The 18,949-nt window shown below is 40.1% G+C and overlaps 1 protein-coding gene across 1 annotated transcript in view; it reads right to left on the bottom strand.

The window, feature by feature from the left end:
• PYGO1 (pygopus family PHD finger 1) overlaps nucleotides 1-12,003 on the bottom strand; it is a 29,817-nt gene extending 17,814 nt beyond the window's left edge. The window contains exon 1 of the mRNA XM_020981346.2: nucleotides 11,861-12,003. Within this exon, the coding sequence (XP_020837005.1) occupies nucleotides 11,861-11,909 (49 nt within the window). The 5' untranslated portion in view covers nucleotides 11,910-12,003. The remainder of the gene's footprint in view (nucleotides 1-11,860) is intronic.
• Nucleotides 12,004-18,949: the final 6,946 nt, after the last annotated feature.

Here is an 18,949-nt window from a genome sequence, read left to right as displayed (position 1 = left end):
ACTGACATTAGTAAAATCATAGGGTGGGGGAAGGGATGTGAAGAGGAGGGGAAAGCAAACCAGTGAAGGTTTATGAGATACAGCAGTTTTGGCTGGAGGACCCCTTAATAATCTTAAAAACTGTAAAAGATTCGAAAGAGCTTTGTTTATATAGGTTTTATCTGCTGATATTTACCACATTAGAAATTACAATTTTAAAAATATTTATTCACTTAAAATAATACACATTAAATGTTAACATGAATAATATATTCATGTGAAAAATAACATTTCCCCCCAAAAAAACAGTGAGAAGAGTGGCAACTGTTTTTACATATTTTGTTATATCGCTTTAATGTCTTTTTATAGAAGACTGGATTGTCATATCTGCTTTTGTATTCAATTTGTTATAATATATTGTTTGAAGTATATGAAGGAAATCTAGCCACACATAATAGATAGTTGGAAAAAAGAAGAGTATTTTAAAAGGCAAATAACATTTTAGCATTACTGTGAAAACTGTTTTGACCTTGTAGACCCCCAGGGGTCACCATGATCACACTCTGAAAACTGATGAGCTACAGCATTGGAGAACCATGACCAATTCCTCAAGAATACTCCTAGAACCCAGTGGCTCTAGGGACTCTGCTATTGCTAGTGGGGATTGAAAGGCTAATTCCAGAGCCTGTGCCCCACCTCATATTTGTATTTTATATATATATACATACACACCACACACACATATATGTATAAAGCTCACTTGATATTAATAATAATTCAGTAGCAGATCAAATGAAAAAAGTTCTCTGTCATTTATACCTGTCAGGGAACCTTATATAATTTATACATACTTATGAGGAAATTCTTATTTGAGCATGGTCTTTAAGGCTGAATTTTGTTCTACCTAGTCTCATGGTTTCTTAAAATCAGCAAACACAGTGGGGTCTTACATTCACTATGGAAATATCTGTGAATTGCATGGCATGTGAAGGCAGGTAAGACCAATATAACTAACAGTTCAATAAAACATAAACAGCTGGCTATACATAGTTTATTTTGAAATTACTATTGTCCCTGGTCTATTAAAAGATTAAGTTAAGATACTCAATATCTTAATTATTGATTGACACTTTTCTTGAATTTTGGTTCTGCTACTTGGTACCCTTATGGCCTTGGATGTGTCACTTAATCTCTTCGATCTCAGTTTCTTCATCTATAAAATATGGCAGTTGAACCAGATGGTTCCTCTAGCTGGAAAAGAGGTATAGTAACAGCATAATAAGTAATAGTAATAAAGTATAGTAATCACGTGACAAACAATCTCAGCTCCAGCAATAGCAATCAGTCTTGGAAAATGGGACAGCAATGGGTCATGCAATTAACTTAAGGAGGCCGTTTTCTGTTGTTAACAGAAAAGAAATCATATTTCCCTTGACTCTAATGTTGTGCCCTAAGGCTGTGCCTCTCTCTTTGGTTCTCTCCTTACTTGCAAATAGGTACCTCAGCCATCATGTGGCACCTCTTCTGTTCTCTTGCTGATACTATTTCTTGGTGGGTAGAGTAGTAATTCAGCAGCAGGTCTCCCCTTCTCCACCTCCCTTTTTCTCTGTCACTTGGCCAAATTCAGTCACAGATCTTCTCTTCCCTTTGCTTGTATGTCTTATACCAAATCACTCCAAGAGAAGTCAAGGAAAACTATAAATTTTTAATATTACCCACCATATGTCCACGACTGCTTGTATGTCTAAAGCATTAGAGTTTTTACTAAGAATTATATTTTCAATTTATAGAAATCATTTATGATAGATTTATATATTTGTATTGAGTTGGAAATGTCCCTGAAACTTGTATGCCTGTAAGTTTTCCTTAAATGTCCCTTTCTGCATTGAGGAACACTCATAAGAAACTAGAAAGTCCTACCTGTTTTGAGATGCAGCCAGCCTAAGCCTTGACTCAAAGATCCCAAGAATTGTTGGGCAGGAAGCGGTGTTATTTGAAGACCTAAACCCATTCCTAGAACAGTGTTCATAACAGATAGCTGAGAATGAGTATCCACAGCAAGTAATTTACATTTCTTATGATGTTGTTTGGTACTTGTCACCACAGGTAACTAAGGCTGGGAGGCTAGGGCTTTGCCCCAGGCAGGAGACTGGTGGGGAGGGGAAGGGGAAAGATAGGTCCTAATGTGCTCTAGAGACTGATGTTCCTGCAGTTTTCAGTATTCTGGCATATGCCACCACAGAGGTGACTAAAAAGGTAGACCCTAGAAGAAGGAAAGGGAATAGGGTTAATGGTCAATGCAGGCTAGGGGAATAGGGACAAGAGACCATCCATCACCTTGTGGTACAAAAGTGCTCTGTAATGTTTCCCCCAGGACTTACCTGCACTGCCAAAACAGAATTTGCCTCCTGTGCTAGAATCCTTTGTTACTGCTCCACTTAACACATCCACTCCTTTTGGACTATCTACTTAAAGAGTTTCTGAACACACTAAAAGACTTTAGCTTCTCTCCTTCCTTGACCCTGAACAGTATTTTCCAACTTAGTTTTCAGCATTAGTTCCCTATGTGTTTATTTACATTAAAGCCACAAGTATCATATTTATAAAGTCCCAAATAATTAAATTTAATTTGGAGGATCTTACTCAATTTTTCATAGACTTTCTCTACTTCTTTATCCTCCACAGCAGATGTTGGTGCCTAAATTTTCTTTACCCTCATTATGAGACTTCCAGGCAAGAAAACAGCTAACATTTATATAAGGCTTTAAGGTTTACAAAGTCTTTATATACCTTATTGTACTTGATCCTCAAAATAATCCTCAGAAGTAGGTACTTAAAAAGTAATGTTATCCCTGTTTTACAGATGAGAAAACTGAGGGCCTGACAGGTTAAGGGACTTGCCCATACTCACATGGTAGCAAGGGTTGGAGACTGAAATGTAAACTCAAGTGCTGCCTTCTGTTCACTGTACCACACTGGCTCTATAACTACATGTACCATTAAGCATTTCCTGTTATCTTTGGCTGCAACAAGAAATTAATTATTCCCACAAATTCCTTTATCTGCCTCTTCTAGTAAGTCATTCTTTCATTTGGCTGACAGTTGTCCCTTCCCTTTAGCTGGAAGCTCTTATGTTTTCACTCTATAGTGAGAATATCTATACTGACATATGCATGTTACCTTGTTGGTCACTCAACTGAGCTCACACATTCAAAGAACCAACAGTTAAATCAGTTTTACTAAACAGCCTTATAACTTTGGGATTCCTAATATCCTCTCCTCCTACCCATCACTCCCCCTTCATCACTGCTTAGGTAGAAGGGGACTGCATGCATTTTTATGTATTTCATGGACTGCCATGGCCAAAAAAAATTCATCATGTACTGATCAATCTTCAGGTGATGAACTTTGTTGCAATTAGCAAAGCTGCTTCTGGGAAGGCAGACATATAGTGTGTTGCCTTGTTCATACCGAAAATATTTCCACCTCCGCTGGATCTAACAGAATATCATAACACTGTATTACTCTCTAGTGTCCAAGGCCACTTAATAATAATGCATCAAAGTAGGAATTAATACTGTGATCAGCCAAATTAAAAACCAATATTTATTCAATGCCCAAAGACTGTATAGCACTGGACTTCACACTATAGAAATATTAGAAGATGGAAGGACATAGACAAGATGATATGAACAGGTTACAATATAATACATATAACATACAATATATTACACATAATATATCAATAAATAATATAGTTACTATAATTTAATATATTTTAATCTTTTATAATTATTAATATATTAATATATATAATACAATTCATATATTGGACACAATATATATCACAGATCCATTAAAGCATTCCCGTATATTATGTATGTATAAGAGTGAATAAACAGAGAAAATAGTGGGTTATCCCTCACTTGAGATCTTTAAGCAAAAGTTGAGTGATCACTTGTCTGTTAACATTACAGAAGAGATTATATCGAAGTAGAGACTGGACTAGATGGTCTCTGAGGACTTTTGCAACTTTGAGATTCTGTAATTCTGTCTATATATTTTAATCTCATACATAATATATAGTATTCTATTAAATAACTCATAACTGGTACAGTACCACATGACACTGAGTAGATACTGTTTTTTCATTATGACAGCATAGGATTAGGATTAATAGTAAAGAAATATAGTTCCTAATCTTAGTTTATATAATGATTCACTCAAGTCTAAGCCAAACCACTTACTTTTTGTGTCCTCACACAAAATACATGCTTAACAATAGTAAACTTTATTATGGGCTTGCTTTGTGAATTAATTTGTGAACATAACACATTATAGAAACTACTTTGCCTAGCATTCAAGGCTCTCTACCATCTGGTACAACCAACTTTCCAGCTTTATCTCACACAAATCCCCCTCATGTATTCTATGTGTCAGTCAAACTGGACTACTCACAGCCTCCATACATGTCCCATACTTTTCAGCCCATGTGCCTTTGCACATGTAGTTTCCTATCTGGATTGCCCTCCATTACTCCCTATATTTGCCTTTTAATTTCTATCCATTCTTCAAAGCCCAATTCAAATGCTAGCCTCTCAGGAAGACTTCCTTGATCTAAATGATATGAACTTATCTAGGAATTTCACATTTCACTGTGGGTTATTGTCTTACGTACTTACCATGTATTACTTAGTAATATGGTTACTTACATATTAAAAAAATGTTCTATCTATCTAATAGATTATAAGCACCATGAAAGCATGGACTCTGTAAACTCTGTAGTTCTCTTAGCCCCTAGCAATGTGCTCTGCACATAACAAGTTCTTAATAAATATGGAAATGAATTAAACTGAATTAAATACAAGTGTCTGGTAAAATGCCTTTACAGTTTAGTAGCTGACATTCTTTTTAAAAAATATAAGTAATAGACAGTGGCCTCAATACTTAACTCAAACTATATACACTGAATGAATATTAAACAGAGAGGCACTCCCAGTTCTTGATTTTTCAGATTTTGAATATTTGTGGTTCCTAATGCCAACCCATCTCTTTCTCAAAGTAATGATTCTTTATGTTTACTGAGCCCCATGGGATGCAGAACTACTTTAAAAGATGAAGAAGGGGCATAGGGATGGTGCACATGTGCAATGCATAATAAATACTTCAATTAACAAATCCCCTGGGAACGAAATTTCTTCATAACTAACAGTGGTTAAGAAAAAAAATTTAAATCTTCATAAATCATGTAAAAACAGAGCTTCAGTTAGTCACAAAAATACCTCCAGACACAGCTTCTATTTATCCTCTCACATAGCTGAATGTACATAGAGCTGTTCACCAGAATTGTTAAATTTGAGTAGTTTATCTTCTGTAACTGTGGGGAAAAAAGTGTATGCTAAGATGCAATCTGGCATAATGGATAGAAGACCAGCTTTAGAATCAGAGAGACTAGCCCCTGACACATGTCAGCTATGTGACCTTCAGCAGGTCACTTCTCAGTGATCTTTTTTAGGAAATTGTCTTAAGACTATAAATTATAGGCAAGTTGTCAGTTTGATTACGGATAAAACAAACAAAAAAATCTTCAGTATCTCTAGCTGCCTCTTCTCTTTCCTCCCTAAAGGCAATAACCATTCCCATCCATTATTAGCTACGTAGTACTTCTTTGCTCCCACCTAATAGGAAAATCAGAAAGGTTCAGATATCAGTCATTTACACTTACTGTACTGAATTGAATATCCTTCAGTGTGAATGAATTTATTAATGAATTACTTCAAAGAACATTTTAGATTTTTAATTTCTAAATGTGAATTCAAAGGATTTATTTCCTACTAAAGGAATTTCAAGCAAGCAACAGCCCCTTTCTTTGGGGAGGCAGGGAAGCCCCCAAATCAGTTCTTAGGTTCTCTCCCTCCTTCTTGCTTCCCTAGGATGACCAAAGGTAGAAGATGGGAGGTGGAGGCAGGGACACAGGGAGGGTTGACTAACGAAAGCCTAGGAACTGCTGAGAGATTCTTATGCTCAATTTCTTTGTACTGTAATTTCCCTATTACTGACTTCTAGGACCTGAAGCCTCTCTAGCTTCCCTTCTCTTTGTCCTCATATTAATCCAACCCCATTCCTCTTTCTACCCCCAGATGCATATTTGTCTGAAACATTCAATATTATTTTAATAAGCATTTAGGTGTATTTTTAAATCATAAAATATCTTTAATCAGTCTCAAAGAGTAGGTCTCTTTCTTGCCAAGGCTAATTCCTATACTTGTATCTTTGATTCCATGTCCTCTTGTCTCAGAGGCAGTATGGTAGTAAAGAGAGCTTACTGACTCTAGCATAAAAGAATCCAAGTTGAAATCCTGGAGCTCTTATACTACTCTTATACTACACACTACTACAACTTACACTACATGCAAGACTTTGGTCAAGACATTTAATCTCACTGGGCCTCAGTTTCTAGATTTGACTAGATCAGGGTGGGGAACCTGCAACCTCGAGGCCACATGTTTTTTGACTGAATCCAAAGGGCCAAGCTTGAGGACCTCGAGGGCCACAAGTGGCCTCGAGGTTGCAGGTTCCCCACCCCTAGACTAGATGATTTCTATATCCATGATCTATAATATTTCGAAAGTCTGACTTCATCAACCATTCTTTCTAACTTTGATCTTCAAATTCTATTGGTCTATGGGTTTCTCTCCCCTCCTAAAACATTCTTAGACCCCACCATTCTTTAAAAAAAAAAAAACACCAAAAACCCTCCTCTTGAAGTTGTCATCCCTTCAACCTATCCTCTTGTATCTCTCGTCTTTTTTACTACTAAACTCCAGGAAAGAATAGCTTTCACTATCTGCCTCTGTTTCCTAACCATCTATTTATTTCTTGAACCCTTGCAATCTGACTTCCAACCTCACCCACTCTACTGAAATTGCTTTCTCAGATGTTGCCAATGATCTCTTAAGTACTGAATCCAATGGCCTTTTCTCAGTCCTCAGCCTACTAGACCTTTCTATGGCTTTTGACACATTAATGACCATCCCTTTCTGCTTCAGTTTTTACAAAACCACTTTCTCCTGTTTTACTTCCTACCTAATTCTTACTTTCTTAGCCAGATTGCCATCCTCTTCCCACGCCAGACTATATGTGTGCTCCATAAGGTGCACATTTTAGGCCATTCTCCTCTTGCCTCATAATATTCTCATCTATATGCAGATGATTCCCAAATTTATATATAACCATGTATAATCTCTCTGCTGAAATCTAGTCCCACATCTCTAGTTGTCTACTGGACATCTACACCTAGATGTCCTGCTGGCATCTCCAATTTAGCATGAATTCATCTTCCCCTTCAAATTTACTCTTCCAAACATCCCTAATGTCTGTTTAGAGCAACACCATAATCCTCCCAGTAAGGTTTTTAACGTCAGTGTTTATTTCTTGCACTTCCTACTCCCTCACCCTCCCTACATCCAATCAGTGGTATCAGTTGCCTAGTCCCATTGATTATTCCCTTACAAAATCTCTTACATCTGCTCCTCCTCTTTACTCACATTTCAGTCATCACCCTTTTTTAGGCTCTCTCCAGTTATTATATTAGCCTCCTTACTGGTTTTTTTCCCTCTAAGCTCTGCCTTTCCCAATCTATCTTTCATACAGCTATAGCAAAATAATCTTCCTAAAGCATTGATTGGTCTGATCATGTAACTCCTTAATACGAACCTCCACAATCTTGCTACAAAGTACCTCACCAGATTTATTTCACAATATTTCCCTTTATATATTGTGTTTTAGCCAAATTGAACTACTAGTTCCCTGAATGACATGCCTCTATGCATTCATATAGGCTTTCCTCCTCCATGGAAGGCACTTCCTCCTCACTTTGTAGAATCCTCAGATTCCTTCAAAGCTCAGCTCAAGTGTCAACTGAGTATCCTAAATGATACCTATTGTCCTCTCCCTAATAGAGTCCTTCTTTCCCAAAAAATTATTTTGCATAAATATTATTTACTTACTTATCTGGGTCCTTGTTATACTCCTGTAATTGAGCTTCATGAGGGCATTTTTATCTGTGTATCTTCAGACCTTCGCATAGTGCTCAGCATGTAGTAGGTGCTTAATAAATACCCACTGAATCTTCCTTTATCAACTCAGGTATAATCTCCTAGGTAAAATTTGTTTGACTCACCCAACAAAGTATTCTATTCTTTTAAATTTTCCTGGAGCTCTCCTTTATCCAAATCCCATATTATACTTACCTGTGTATATACTTCGTTCCCCAGTAGGATATAAGCTTTTTGAGAGGAGGAGCTAAGTCATTTAAAAAAAAAATCTTTTTATTCCTAGCACCTACCAGTTCCTGGCACACAACAGATACTTAAATAAATGTCTGCCATTTCTTCTTCTGATACTAAAGTTTTGGAAGATACTGAAGTCAGAAGAAAAAAGGACTAAACTAAGAGTCAAAAGACCTGAGTCTTAATTCCAACTTTACTGCTTCTATCTAGCTTAACTTGTGTGGGTTTTGGCAAGTTGCTTTATTTCTTTAAGTCTGTTTCCTTGTATGGAACTGAAAGGATGCAACATAGGGCAATGAAGAGCGCTGGCTTTAGAATCTGAAGAATGGAGTCTAACTCATGGATCTCTCTGTGACCTAGGGCAACCTACTAAACCTCTAAATACCTCCCTCTCGGGCAACTCTTTAAGATTATCAAAAGACATAGATCAGTCTGATATTCTGTAGTGGTGTAGGTTTTCCATTATCCCTGAAAAAGTCATCGGAAGACATCTTTTTAGTTAATAGAAATATTACTGTAGTTGCTTTTTGAGAGACTAAGTGGAGTAGGAGTGAGGAGTTCAGAGCAGGCAACTAGGACCTTTATCAAAAATAGCTCCTACGACCATTCCACCATTTAGAGATTCAATTAGGTAAACAACTTTCTCTTTTAAAATGCAAGCACTTCCTTTTAGGGTTAAATCCCATTCACAGTTTCCTATAAATTAGTTTTTTGAAGGAAGTAGGGTTGAGATTAGGCCCTAGAGGAGAAACTCTCAAACTGAAAGGCAGACTTGAGTGGATAAGGAAGCAGGACAAATAGAAGGCACAGAGGCCTGAAGGAGCTTCCGACACACCGATATTCTTCAAACTGTTCTAGGGCCCTGGCAATACTAGCTGCTACTGTGAAAGAATTCATCATGCAATGATGACCCTTTTAATACTTATTTATTTTTTATTTATTTTTTGGCTAGGCAATGAGGTTAGGTCACACAGCTAGTGTCAAGTGTCTGAGACCGAATTTGAACTCAAGTCGTCCTGACTCTATCCACTGAGCCACCTACCTGCCCCTGAGTCTCTCAATATTTAACTAGACTAGTCATTGGATTTCTATAGTAGCACTGAAAATTGGGATATCTGAGTTGACACCAAGGCTAGTTGAAAAAGCTTCTAAACTCAGTTCTCCATAATTCATCCTGGTAAATCTCTAAGCAATCCCAGACCTTCCCGTTTGGGGAAGAAGTAGAGGTTATATGTGCATGGAACCTCATTCGTCCTTAACTTTTTTATTATCAATGTATTATGTTGTTAGTATTCAAGAGGTTTCCCTATTCTTGGAAGTTCTAAAATGAATGAATCAACAGATGACAGCTTAATGTAATGACATCTTTATAATGGTGAGTACCAAAACAGCAAAGTTCTGCAGAATTGTTACAAAGATGCTCAAATGTTTTCCTGCCTTTAACAACTCTTCAATCAGCAAGCCAGTTACTACAAAATTATTTATTAGAACTTTGTATATGACTTTAGAAAAATTATTTTCTTTTATTCTCATTAAGCAAAGGGTATCCTTAAACCCACACATGAATATACTGCAAGGTTTATTTAAGCCTATAGGTTTAAAAGCATCAGCCTGAACAAAATGTACATAAAACTATATTCCTCAGGCAAGGCTGAAATACACTTATTTTTACCCAGATTAACACTTACCTACACAACTTCAATGATTTTGGTCACAGGCATAAAATTGATAGCCTGCTCCCATCCCTACAGACCAATTTATAATATAATGCGGCAAAATACCAAGGGAATAATTGTACCTAAGAAAAACTACTCCTTAGGGGCCATTGTCAAGTCATAAACACAAGCATAAAGGAAGACAAGATGGCAAATCTTCACCAATGAATAACTGAACAACAATTAAATTTTTCAGATGACTTTTGAAAGAGTATAGAATCCGCTTAGATGAGCTCTCTCTGGGCCTCAGTTTCCTCCTCTGTAAAATGAGGTGGTTGGCTTAGATCACAGGTGTCAAACTCTCACCCCTCAGGCCACATGCAGCCTGAACCTGATAAAAACATAATCGGGAAATGTTTAACAAATTAAATTAAAATGCAATAGAACACAGAGAATGTTAATTTGTGGTTTTCTACAGCAATATGCCAAAGGGATATATTTCTATTTGAGTTTGACACACTAGCCCAGTTGACCTCTTTTAGGATCTCCCTCTAAAATTCTCTGTTTTGCAATTCAGACTTTACTTTTAAAATCTATTCTTAAATGTTAAATAAGCTCTTCTCTACCTAGATGCTTCTAGGTACTTCTGGGTGGTTTTCTTGGGTATCCCATAGCCAGTGTGTCATAGATCTCTCCAACTACACCACAGACAAAGAGGGAGATGTAAAAATTGACGCGTCACTTTTGTCCATGGAGAAACTGTATTTACTACTCATCAATTTGTAAATAATTTTTAGTTGTTTGGATAAATATTGTTTCCAGGAAACTTTTTTCCTGGAACCTTATGTGTTAGAAACCTTCAAGTCTCAGCTAAAAGTTCCACCTTCTGCACGAAGTGTTTCCAGATACTCCTTAACCTTAGTGCCTTCCCTTTCAGATTTTCTCCAGTTTATCCTGTGTATATCTTGTTTGTACACAGTTATGTGCATGTTGTCTTACCCATTAGAATGTAAGCCCCTTGAAGGAAGGGACTCATTTTTGTCTTTCTTGAGAGCTTATACAAAGGATACAGTGCCTGGCACACAGTAGGCACTTCATAAATGCTTGCTGACTTGATTTGCTAAGCCTAAAAACTAAAAAAAGATCTAAGTAGTCCCCTACTTCGTGATAGTGGATGTTTTTAAATCCATTTTAGTAGAGTATTCCTTTTTGATTTTGTGAAATAGTGAGGCAACGGGGAAAAAACACATCCTAAAAGGTCTTTCATTGTTTACAAGTAAGAATTAAGCAAAAATTAATTCATAAAATTCGACTGAGCTTTACTGTAAGAGCTATTGGGTAACCGTCTATTAAATTTACAATAAGAACTAGCATAGCGCTTTATGGTTTGCAAAGCGCTGTGCACGTTATCTCATTTGGTATATCAATTCTTAACCGTTAAGGAAAAGAAGTTTCTGGTTTGTTATTGTTAATGGTAAAGGCCCTGCAAACCTCCTCCCCAAAAGCGTCTCGAGCAGGCAAACTAACTTTTGGAAAAATCACTCCTCGTCTCTACCACACGGGTCCTTCCTTGGGCAGGTAACTCTGGTGAAGACAGATAACCCGCAGGGCCGGCGACAGGCAGAGAGGACTCTGGAGGGGAGGACGCGATGGAGATGCTGGAGGCGATTTCAACAGCTTCCCCCACGCAAAATCGGGCAGAGCCCTTCCAGCCCAAATCGCGCCCCGGGAGTCCGTGGGGTTGCAAGCAGGCTGCTAGGAGGGCGGCGGTCATGCCTGGGCTCGGATCGCGCCGGGGCCAGGCGGGCTCTGCAGTTAGGCCCCGGACGGCGCCCCAGAAACGCCTTCCCGCTCCTGCCCCGAGACCCCCACCCATCCCGTCCTCCGCAGTGTTCGTTCCCTCTCCCCCTCACCCCACCTCCCCTAGCCAGTTACCTCGAACTCTCTTTAGCGCAATGGGATCCTTCTCCTGTTCTGCTGACATTACAGACTGCAAAGCATGACTCCCCCCCAGGCAGCGGGAATCGCGTCTCTTTGATGCTGCTGCCGCCGCCTCCTCCTCTCGCTGCCGCCGCCGCCGGGGCTGCCGCTGCCGCTGCTGCTGCTGCTCCCGGTGCCGCCGCCGCCGAGCCCGGCAACGGCCAAGGGCGCGGGGGACGCGGGCCCGACTTTGCAAAGTTTGGCAGGAGGACCGGGCCTAGGGGCGGCCTGGCCCGCGGGGGGTCGGCGGCTTAAGGACGGCGGTGAGGACCGCGGCCTGGGGGCAGCCCCCCGCCTGGGGCCGGCGGCATGTGCGGGGGCCGAGCCCGCTGCCTCTGCCGCTGCCTCCGCGCCGGGAGCCGCAGGAGCCGCTGACAGCGGGTGGCGGGAGGTCCGGGCCCGGGTCGGGTCTCGCACACACACGAACACACGCTCACACTCTCTCACACACACACATACACACTCGCTCACTCACACAGCGCCCTCTGAGGAGAGCCCTGCTCCCCGCTCCCCGGCTGCGCCCAGACACAAAAGCCGCCCGCTCCCGGGCCGGGCGAGGGACGTGGCCCAGCCCCGCGGCTTCCCCTGCCCGAGCTCCTCAGCCCCGCACGGGGATGGGCTGCAGGGGCAGGGGGAGGGGGCCCCGCTCCCTCATCCCCTCGTCGTCGCCGCCCCTCCCCCTCGCCGCCGCCGCCTCTCCCCGCTCTCCACGTTCAGTGTCGTCCCAGCCCCCACCCCGCACAGCGGGCCCTCCCGCCGCCGCCGCTACCGCCGCGGGGCGCGCGCTCCCCCGCCTCTGCCCAAATGCACTGGGGAAGGACGTGTGGATGTGGCTGCCCCGCCACACACATACATATACACACACGCACACACACACGCCCCCAAACGCCCTGCCCCCGCCCTACTCCCCACCCCCGGGTTGGGGGAGATCTAGGCGTTCGGGGTCCGGTGCCCACTCGCCCCGAAGCGGATGCCGCCGCCTCCAGGATGCGGGCCCGCCTCGTGATCGCGACCCACGCTGCCTAGGCGCTCGGTTTCTGCAGCCCCAGCGCCCGCCTTGGTGCCACCTTCTGCCCAACTACCCCGGGAGCCTGCCGCCAGCCAGCCAGGCTGAGCCAGTCACTGGGCACAAGCCACGCGAGTGCTGACACCCCTCGTGCAGAAGTGGTTTGTTTGGGGGGTGGGGTGTTGTGTGTTCTAAAGAACTGGCGGTGGAAAACTTCGGGGGGAGGGGGAAAGAGGTTAGCTCCACTAGCCTAGGGCACAAGGACCTGAAAATGGAATCAGGGTCCAAGGAAACTTCACCAGCAGTCGCCGAAGTGGGTTTTTGTGTTTCTTGTGGTGCATAAGTGACACAAACACCATGGTTGTCACGCTTAACGTGGAGCTCCGTGCCTCGACGGGCAGTTTGGTTTGTGGTTTTCCATGAAGATCTAAGACATTAAGAAACCCAGTTTTATTACACAGGCAGGATGTGAGATTGGGAACTGGTTCGTTTCCTAAGTAAATAGCCTGCTCCCTCCCCAACCCCCCACCCTCATCCCAACCTCTCCACCTCTGTGCTGCATCAGTTTGGACTTCATCTGAGTTCAATGCTCGATTCATACTCCAAACATCCGTCTTGAGTTTTAGCTGTATTCTTAGTTAAGAGGAGGAGTTGTGTGTGCCTCCGTGAGTTGAAGTTATTCCTCTCAGTATAGTCTGCTTTTTGGTAATTATCATCAAAAATCACTTTTCAGCACCTATATTTTTATCTGTGCTATGGGCTGTCTTTAAAGCACTCCTGTTCAAAATCTCTCGTATATATCCAATTAAATCGAAACACCTCCGTGCTGTGGTCCCAACCTACCTTTCCACCCTTGTCTTGCGCTATTCCTTTACACTAACCCTGCTCACTGTTCTCCAAATCTAACCAGTGCCTTCCTCCTCCTTTGCTTAAACAATTCTGCCTACCTGAATGCCTTCTCTCCCTTTAGTCCCCCAAATTATTTTATCCTTAAAGGCACAGCTCAAATGCCACCTTTTCACGACACCTTCTCTGATCCTGTCAACTGGAAGAATCTCTGAGGGTCTCGCTGTACAGCATATGATTAATATGCTGCCTTGTGTAATAAATCGTGTACTTGTTTTATCCTTCCAGGAATGGTGAACTCCTTCAGGGCAAAGGACCATGTCTTCTTTTCTGTATCCTTCTCAATGCCTTATCACACAGTAGGCAATGAATTAATACTGGATGAATATGTGAATTTAATTGGACAGTTCCCAGCTCTTGATAGCCTATTCTGCAGCTGACAGACATTCATTCAGATTAACACAAAAGAATACCAATATAACAGAACTTAAAAACCAAACCAATTTGTAAATAATCAAAATATCTTTTTTTAACCACCAAAAATTGGTACATTTGTGTGGTACAGAGTCATGGAAGTTCTGTTTTTTCAAAAGAAGCAGGCCCAGAGAAAGTTGTCGCTTCTTTAAAAATTTTGGAAAGTCTAGGTGGAAGTGGGATTTCAGGAACATCAAGATTAATTGGAAGTTAAGTAGTCTTAAGAGTCAAATCAAGGAGGATACTTCATATGATGGATGGGAACTGACATTAGAATGAGTGGATAGAAGGGGTTTTGAGGGGAGCAACATAGAAAATAAGGAGAGATGAGAAAAGTAAAGCAGATCCCAAGAAGGTCTTAGAGGTATCCAGTAATGACCTTGAGTTTTTGATAATAGATGGCAAGAGGACTTGAGTTAAAGGCAAGAGTTAAAGTGCAAAATCACAAAATTATGATCGGATGTAACTTCAGAGCCTACCCCACACCAATTTTATATTCAACAACATCCCTAGGAAGGGATCATCCAGGCACCACTTGAAGACTTCCAGTTATAGGCAACTCACTAACTATTGAAGCAGCACATTGTGCTTTAGGACCACTGTAACTGTTAGGAAATTTTCCTTTATAGTCTGTCCAAATTTGCACGTACACCTTTAACACTGCTACTAGTTTACTCAGGTATAAATCTAATAATTATTTTCCACAAGACAGTCCTTTCCACATTTGAAGACAGTTATCAATCCCTAAATGTTCTCTTCAATTAGTCATCTTTTAACATTGTTCTGAGGTCCTGAACCAGCCTTGTAACCCTTCTCTGAATGTATTTTAGGTTATTAAAGCCCCTCTAAAAGTGTGATGCCCAGAAATGGTCACAATATTACAGGTATGTTGTGATTAAGGCAGAGTACAAAACAATCATTTCCCTTGATCTAGACATTATGCTTTTATTAATGCTGTCCAAAATTGTAGTTATGTTGTTTCAGTTGTTTCCAACTCTTCATGACCCCATTTACGGTTTTCTTGTCAGAGATACTGGAGTGGTTTGCCATTTCCTTCTCCAACTCGTTATACAGATGAAGAAACTGAGGCAAACAGGGTTAAGCCACTTGCACTTGTTCTTTTCAGTTCTACAATGATTCCTTAAGGTCCAACTATGTAAAAGGAACTATCCTAAGCATTAGAAAAGAGAAAAATGAAACAGTCATTCCTTGCACTTAATGAGCTTATGTTCTTCTAGGGGGATACAATATGTACACAAATATAGTCAAAGAAAAATTTTAGAGGCAGAAAGCAGTAACCTGGGGAGCAATCAGGGAATGCTTCACAGAGGAGATAATTCTGAGAAGCAAAGATAGGGAGAAAGTGTAATGTAGGCATGGAGAATGGTTTGTGCAAATGCCCAGAGGTGGTAAATGAAGATCTAAGTTTTGAGCATGGCTAGTAGAATAGTTTGTCTACAGTATAGGGTTCATGATGGGTGTTAGCATGCAACAGGGCTGGAAAGATTAGTGGGAGCCAGATTGTGAAGAGCTTTAAATATCATGCCAAATTGTTCTGTAAGAAATAATGAAGGGAATGGTTTCAGAGAAACCTGGGAAGATTTGTATAAACTCATTCAGAGTGAATTGAGCAGAACCAAGAGAACAACTAATACAATAACAACATTGTAAAGACAAACAACTTTGAAAGTCTTAGGAACTCAATCAACACAATTAGTAACTGATAAAATTTGCAATCTACCTCCTGATAGGGAGGTGATAGACTCAGGGTATATGACCAAGACAAATTTTTTGGATATGGCAAATGCAGCAATTCATTCTACTTGAACTATGCATATAGGTTATGAGGGCTTTCTTTTCCTTTCTTTTCCAGTGATAGGGGGGAAGGAGAGAAGGTGAATTTTAGTTAATTAATTTTTTTGAGTGTCATGCCAAGGATTTTATATTTTAAATCCTATGAAAAATAGGGAGACACTGGAGGTTTTGAGAAGAAGAGGGATATAGCTGTATGTCTAGGAAGAAATTTTGGTAGCTGTGTGAAGTACAGATTGTATAGGGAAGAGGCTAAAAGCAGAGAGACCAATTACAAGCCTTTTACCATAGTTCAGTCAATCTGCACTCTGAGTCCATCACCTCTCTGTTAGGTAGTGGTCAACCATATTTCCAGAGCACTAATGATAAAGTATGCTTCCCACACCCTGACAAAAAGGTGATAGATTTAATATGCAGAATAAGACACATTTTGTTTTTACATACCACAGTGGGAATTTTTTTTGCTTAACTGTTCTTATTTGTTACAATTGTTTTTCTTGTAGAGTGGGATAGGAAAGAAAAGAAATGCTTGTTAATTTTTTTAAACATTTATTAAATATTTTCATTGTTCTTATTTCATCTTACATCTGGTGACATAAGTCTTAATACTTCTCTGAATCCTTCATATTTGTTGTTTTTTTTTCCTTATGGCAGAGTTATATTCTGTGTTGTTAATGCACCACAGTTAGCTGATCCTCTAATGATGGGCATCTACTTTGGTTTTTGGTTTTTTTCTACACAAAACAGTGCTATGAATATTTTGGTATTTGTTACCTTTTTTTCTATCTTTGACCTCCATGGGATAGGTGCCTGGCAGTGAAATCTCTAAGTCAAAGGATGTGAACTTATTTTTTTTTGTTTTTCCAAATTGTTTTCCAGAACATTTGGACTGATTCATTGTTCCCATGACAGTGTATTAGTGTGCCTTTCTTTCTGTAGTCCTTCTAGCATTGCTCATCTCCTGTCACCTTTACCAAGCTGCTGAATGTAAAATAAAATCTAAGTTGTTTTAATTTACATTCTCTTAATATTAGTGATGTAGAGCATGATTTCATGTGGTTGTTAATAGTTTACAATTCTTTGGAGAATAATTTGTTCAAATCCGTTGACACTATATCCATTGGCTCTTCAATCAACTGAATGGTCCTTAAATTGACTGAATTTTTCACCTGTCATTTACATTATCTGGATTTAGGTAAACTTTGAGAAAGAAAAAAATTGTCTTTCAGTTGTTTTTAGACTTTAAAAATTACTAATTTTACTTTGAGTAGAGAAAAAAATCAAATGAGTTTTCTTCTGTTTTTAAAGTCTATATTGTCAGTTTGTTGCTTTCAAGGATGTAAGTGATAAGTGGAACCTGGTCAATTTGGCAATCCCCAGAGTCATATATATCCATGTCTCCTATATGGAAAATCATAGATGGAGTCCTAGTAGTTATTGCCATCACAAGGATTAAAATTGAGAGTAGTACCAAATATAACAACTACCATGGTGATGACTACATCTGTGGTACATTTTGCAGTAGCAAATACCCAGGAACTGCATCCTAAAAGCCTAAAAGCCTTGGTTAGGGAAGTGATATCCCAAAAAAGTCTTCCAAATAGAGTTGCTTTTTATATTCAAATATCTCTTTCCCCATTGGAAGAAATTTTACAGATTTTAAACACAGATTTACACACTTTGGACCACTGACAGATTTAAAGAATTCCCTGACAACTCTGTTGAGAGGCAGCTGTATTTTAAAAAGTGAAAAGAGTCATGGAACAGGGGATAGAAGATTTCAATTCATTTATTACACACAGAATATTCAAGGACTATGCTGGAAGCTTAAAATATGAAGATAAAAATGAAACAATCCCTGCCCCCAAGCAGCTTACATTCAAGTGGGGGTAGGGGATAAAACACATGAACAAGTAACTACAGAGTATATAAAAAGTATTTTTAAAGGAGAAAGCTAATAACTAGGCAGATCAGGAAATGCCTCATATAGGAGATGGCATCTGAGCTGTACTACAAGGGAATCTAGGGATTCTCTGATGTGGGAGTAAGGAGAGAATTCATTCCAGACATCAGGAACCACTTGTGCAAAGCCATAGAAAGATGAAGTAGCAGGCCATTTTGATTAGAATGGAGATGGCTGGAAGGGCAATAGTATGAAATTAAGTTGGAAAGACAGATGGGAACCAGATTGTGAAGGAATTTAGATGGCAGACTAAAGAGTTTGCCTTTTATCTTAAGGGCAATAGTGAACCAATGAAGATTTGTAAGCGATGGAATAAAATGGTTGGGGCTGTATTCTGGGACCATCAGTTTAGCAGCTGTGTGGAGGCTGGGTTGAAGAGGGGAGAGACTAGAAGCAGAGAGTTAATTAGAAAACTATTGTTGTTGCTGAGTGATTTTTCAGTCGTACAACTCTTTGTGACCCATTTGGGGTGTTCATACCAAAGATACTGAAGTGGTTTGCCATTTCCTTCTCTAGCTCATTTTACAATTGAAGAAACTGAAGCAAACAGGGTTAAGTTACTTGCCCAGTGTCACACAGCTAGTATCTGAGGCCAGATTTAAACTCAGGTCTTCCTGACTATCTATCCACTGTGCCACCTAGCTGAACTATGGTGGATACTGTGTAGATGGAGAGAGGGGGACAGATTTGATGTTACAGGTATTACTAAGATCAGTAAATGATTGATTCTGTGACTAAGGGAAAAGAAAAAGCCAAGGAGGATTCCAAAATTGTGAATCTATGTGATTGGAAGAGTGTTAAGATTCTCAACAGAAATGCTATAGGGAAGTTTGGAAGAGGAATTGGTTTTAGGGACATAGGAGTTCCATTTTGGACATGTTGAATTTGAAAGGCCTATAAGATATCCAGGTAGAGATGTCCAGTAGATACGTAAGAATTCAGG

This window comes from Phascolarctos cinereus, unplaced genomic scaffold, assembly GCF_003287225.1.
Source record: "Phascolarctos cinereus isolate Bilbo 61053 unplaced genomic scaffold, phaCin_HiC Scaffold_3;HRSCAF=262, whole genome shotgun sequence".
Classification (NCBI taxonomy): Eukaryota; Metazoa; Chordata; class Mammalia; order Diprotodontia; family Phascolarctidae; genus Phascolarctos; species Phascolarctos cinereus.
Note: the sequence above shows the minus strand (reverse complement) of the source record. Positions and strands in the feature narration are given on the sequence as shown.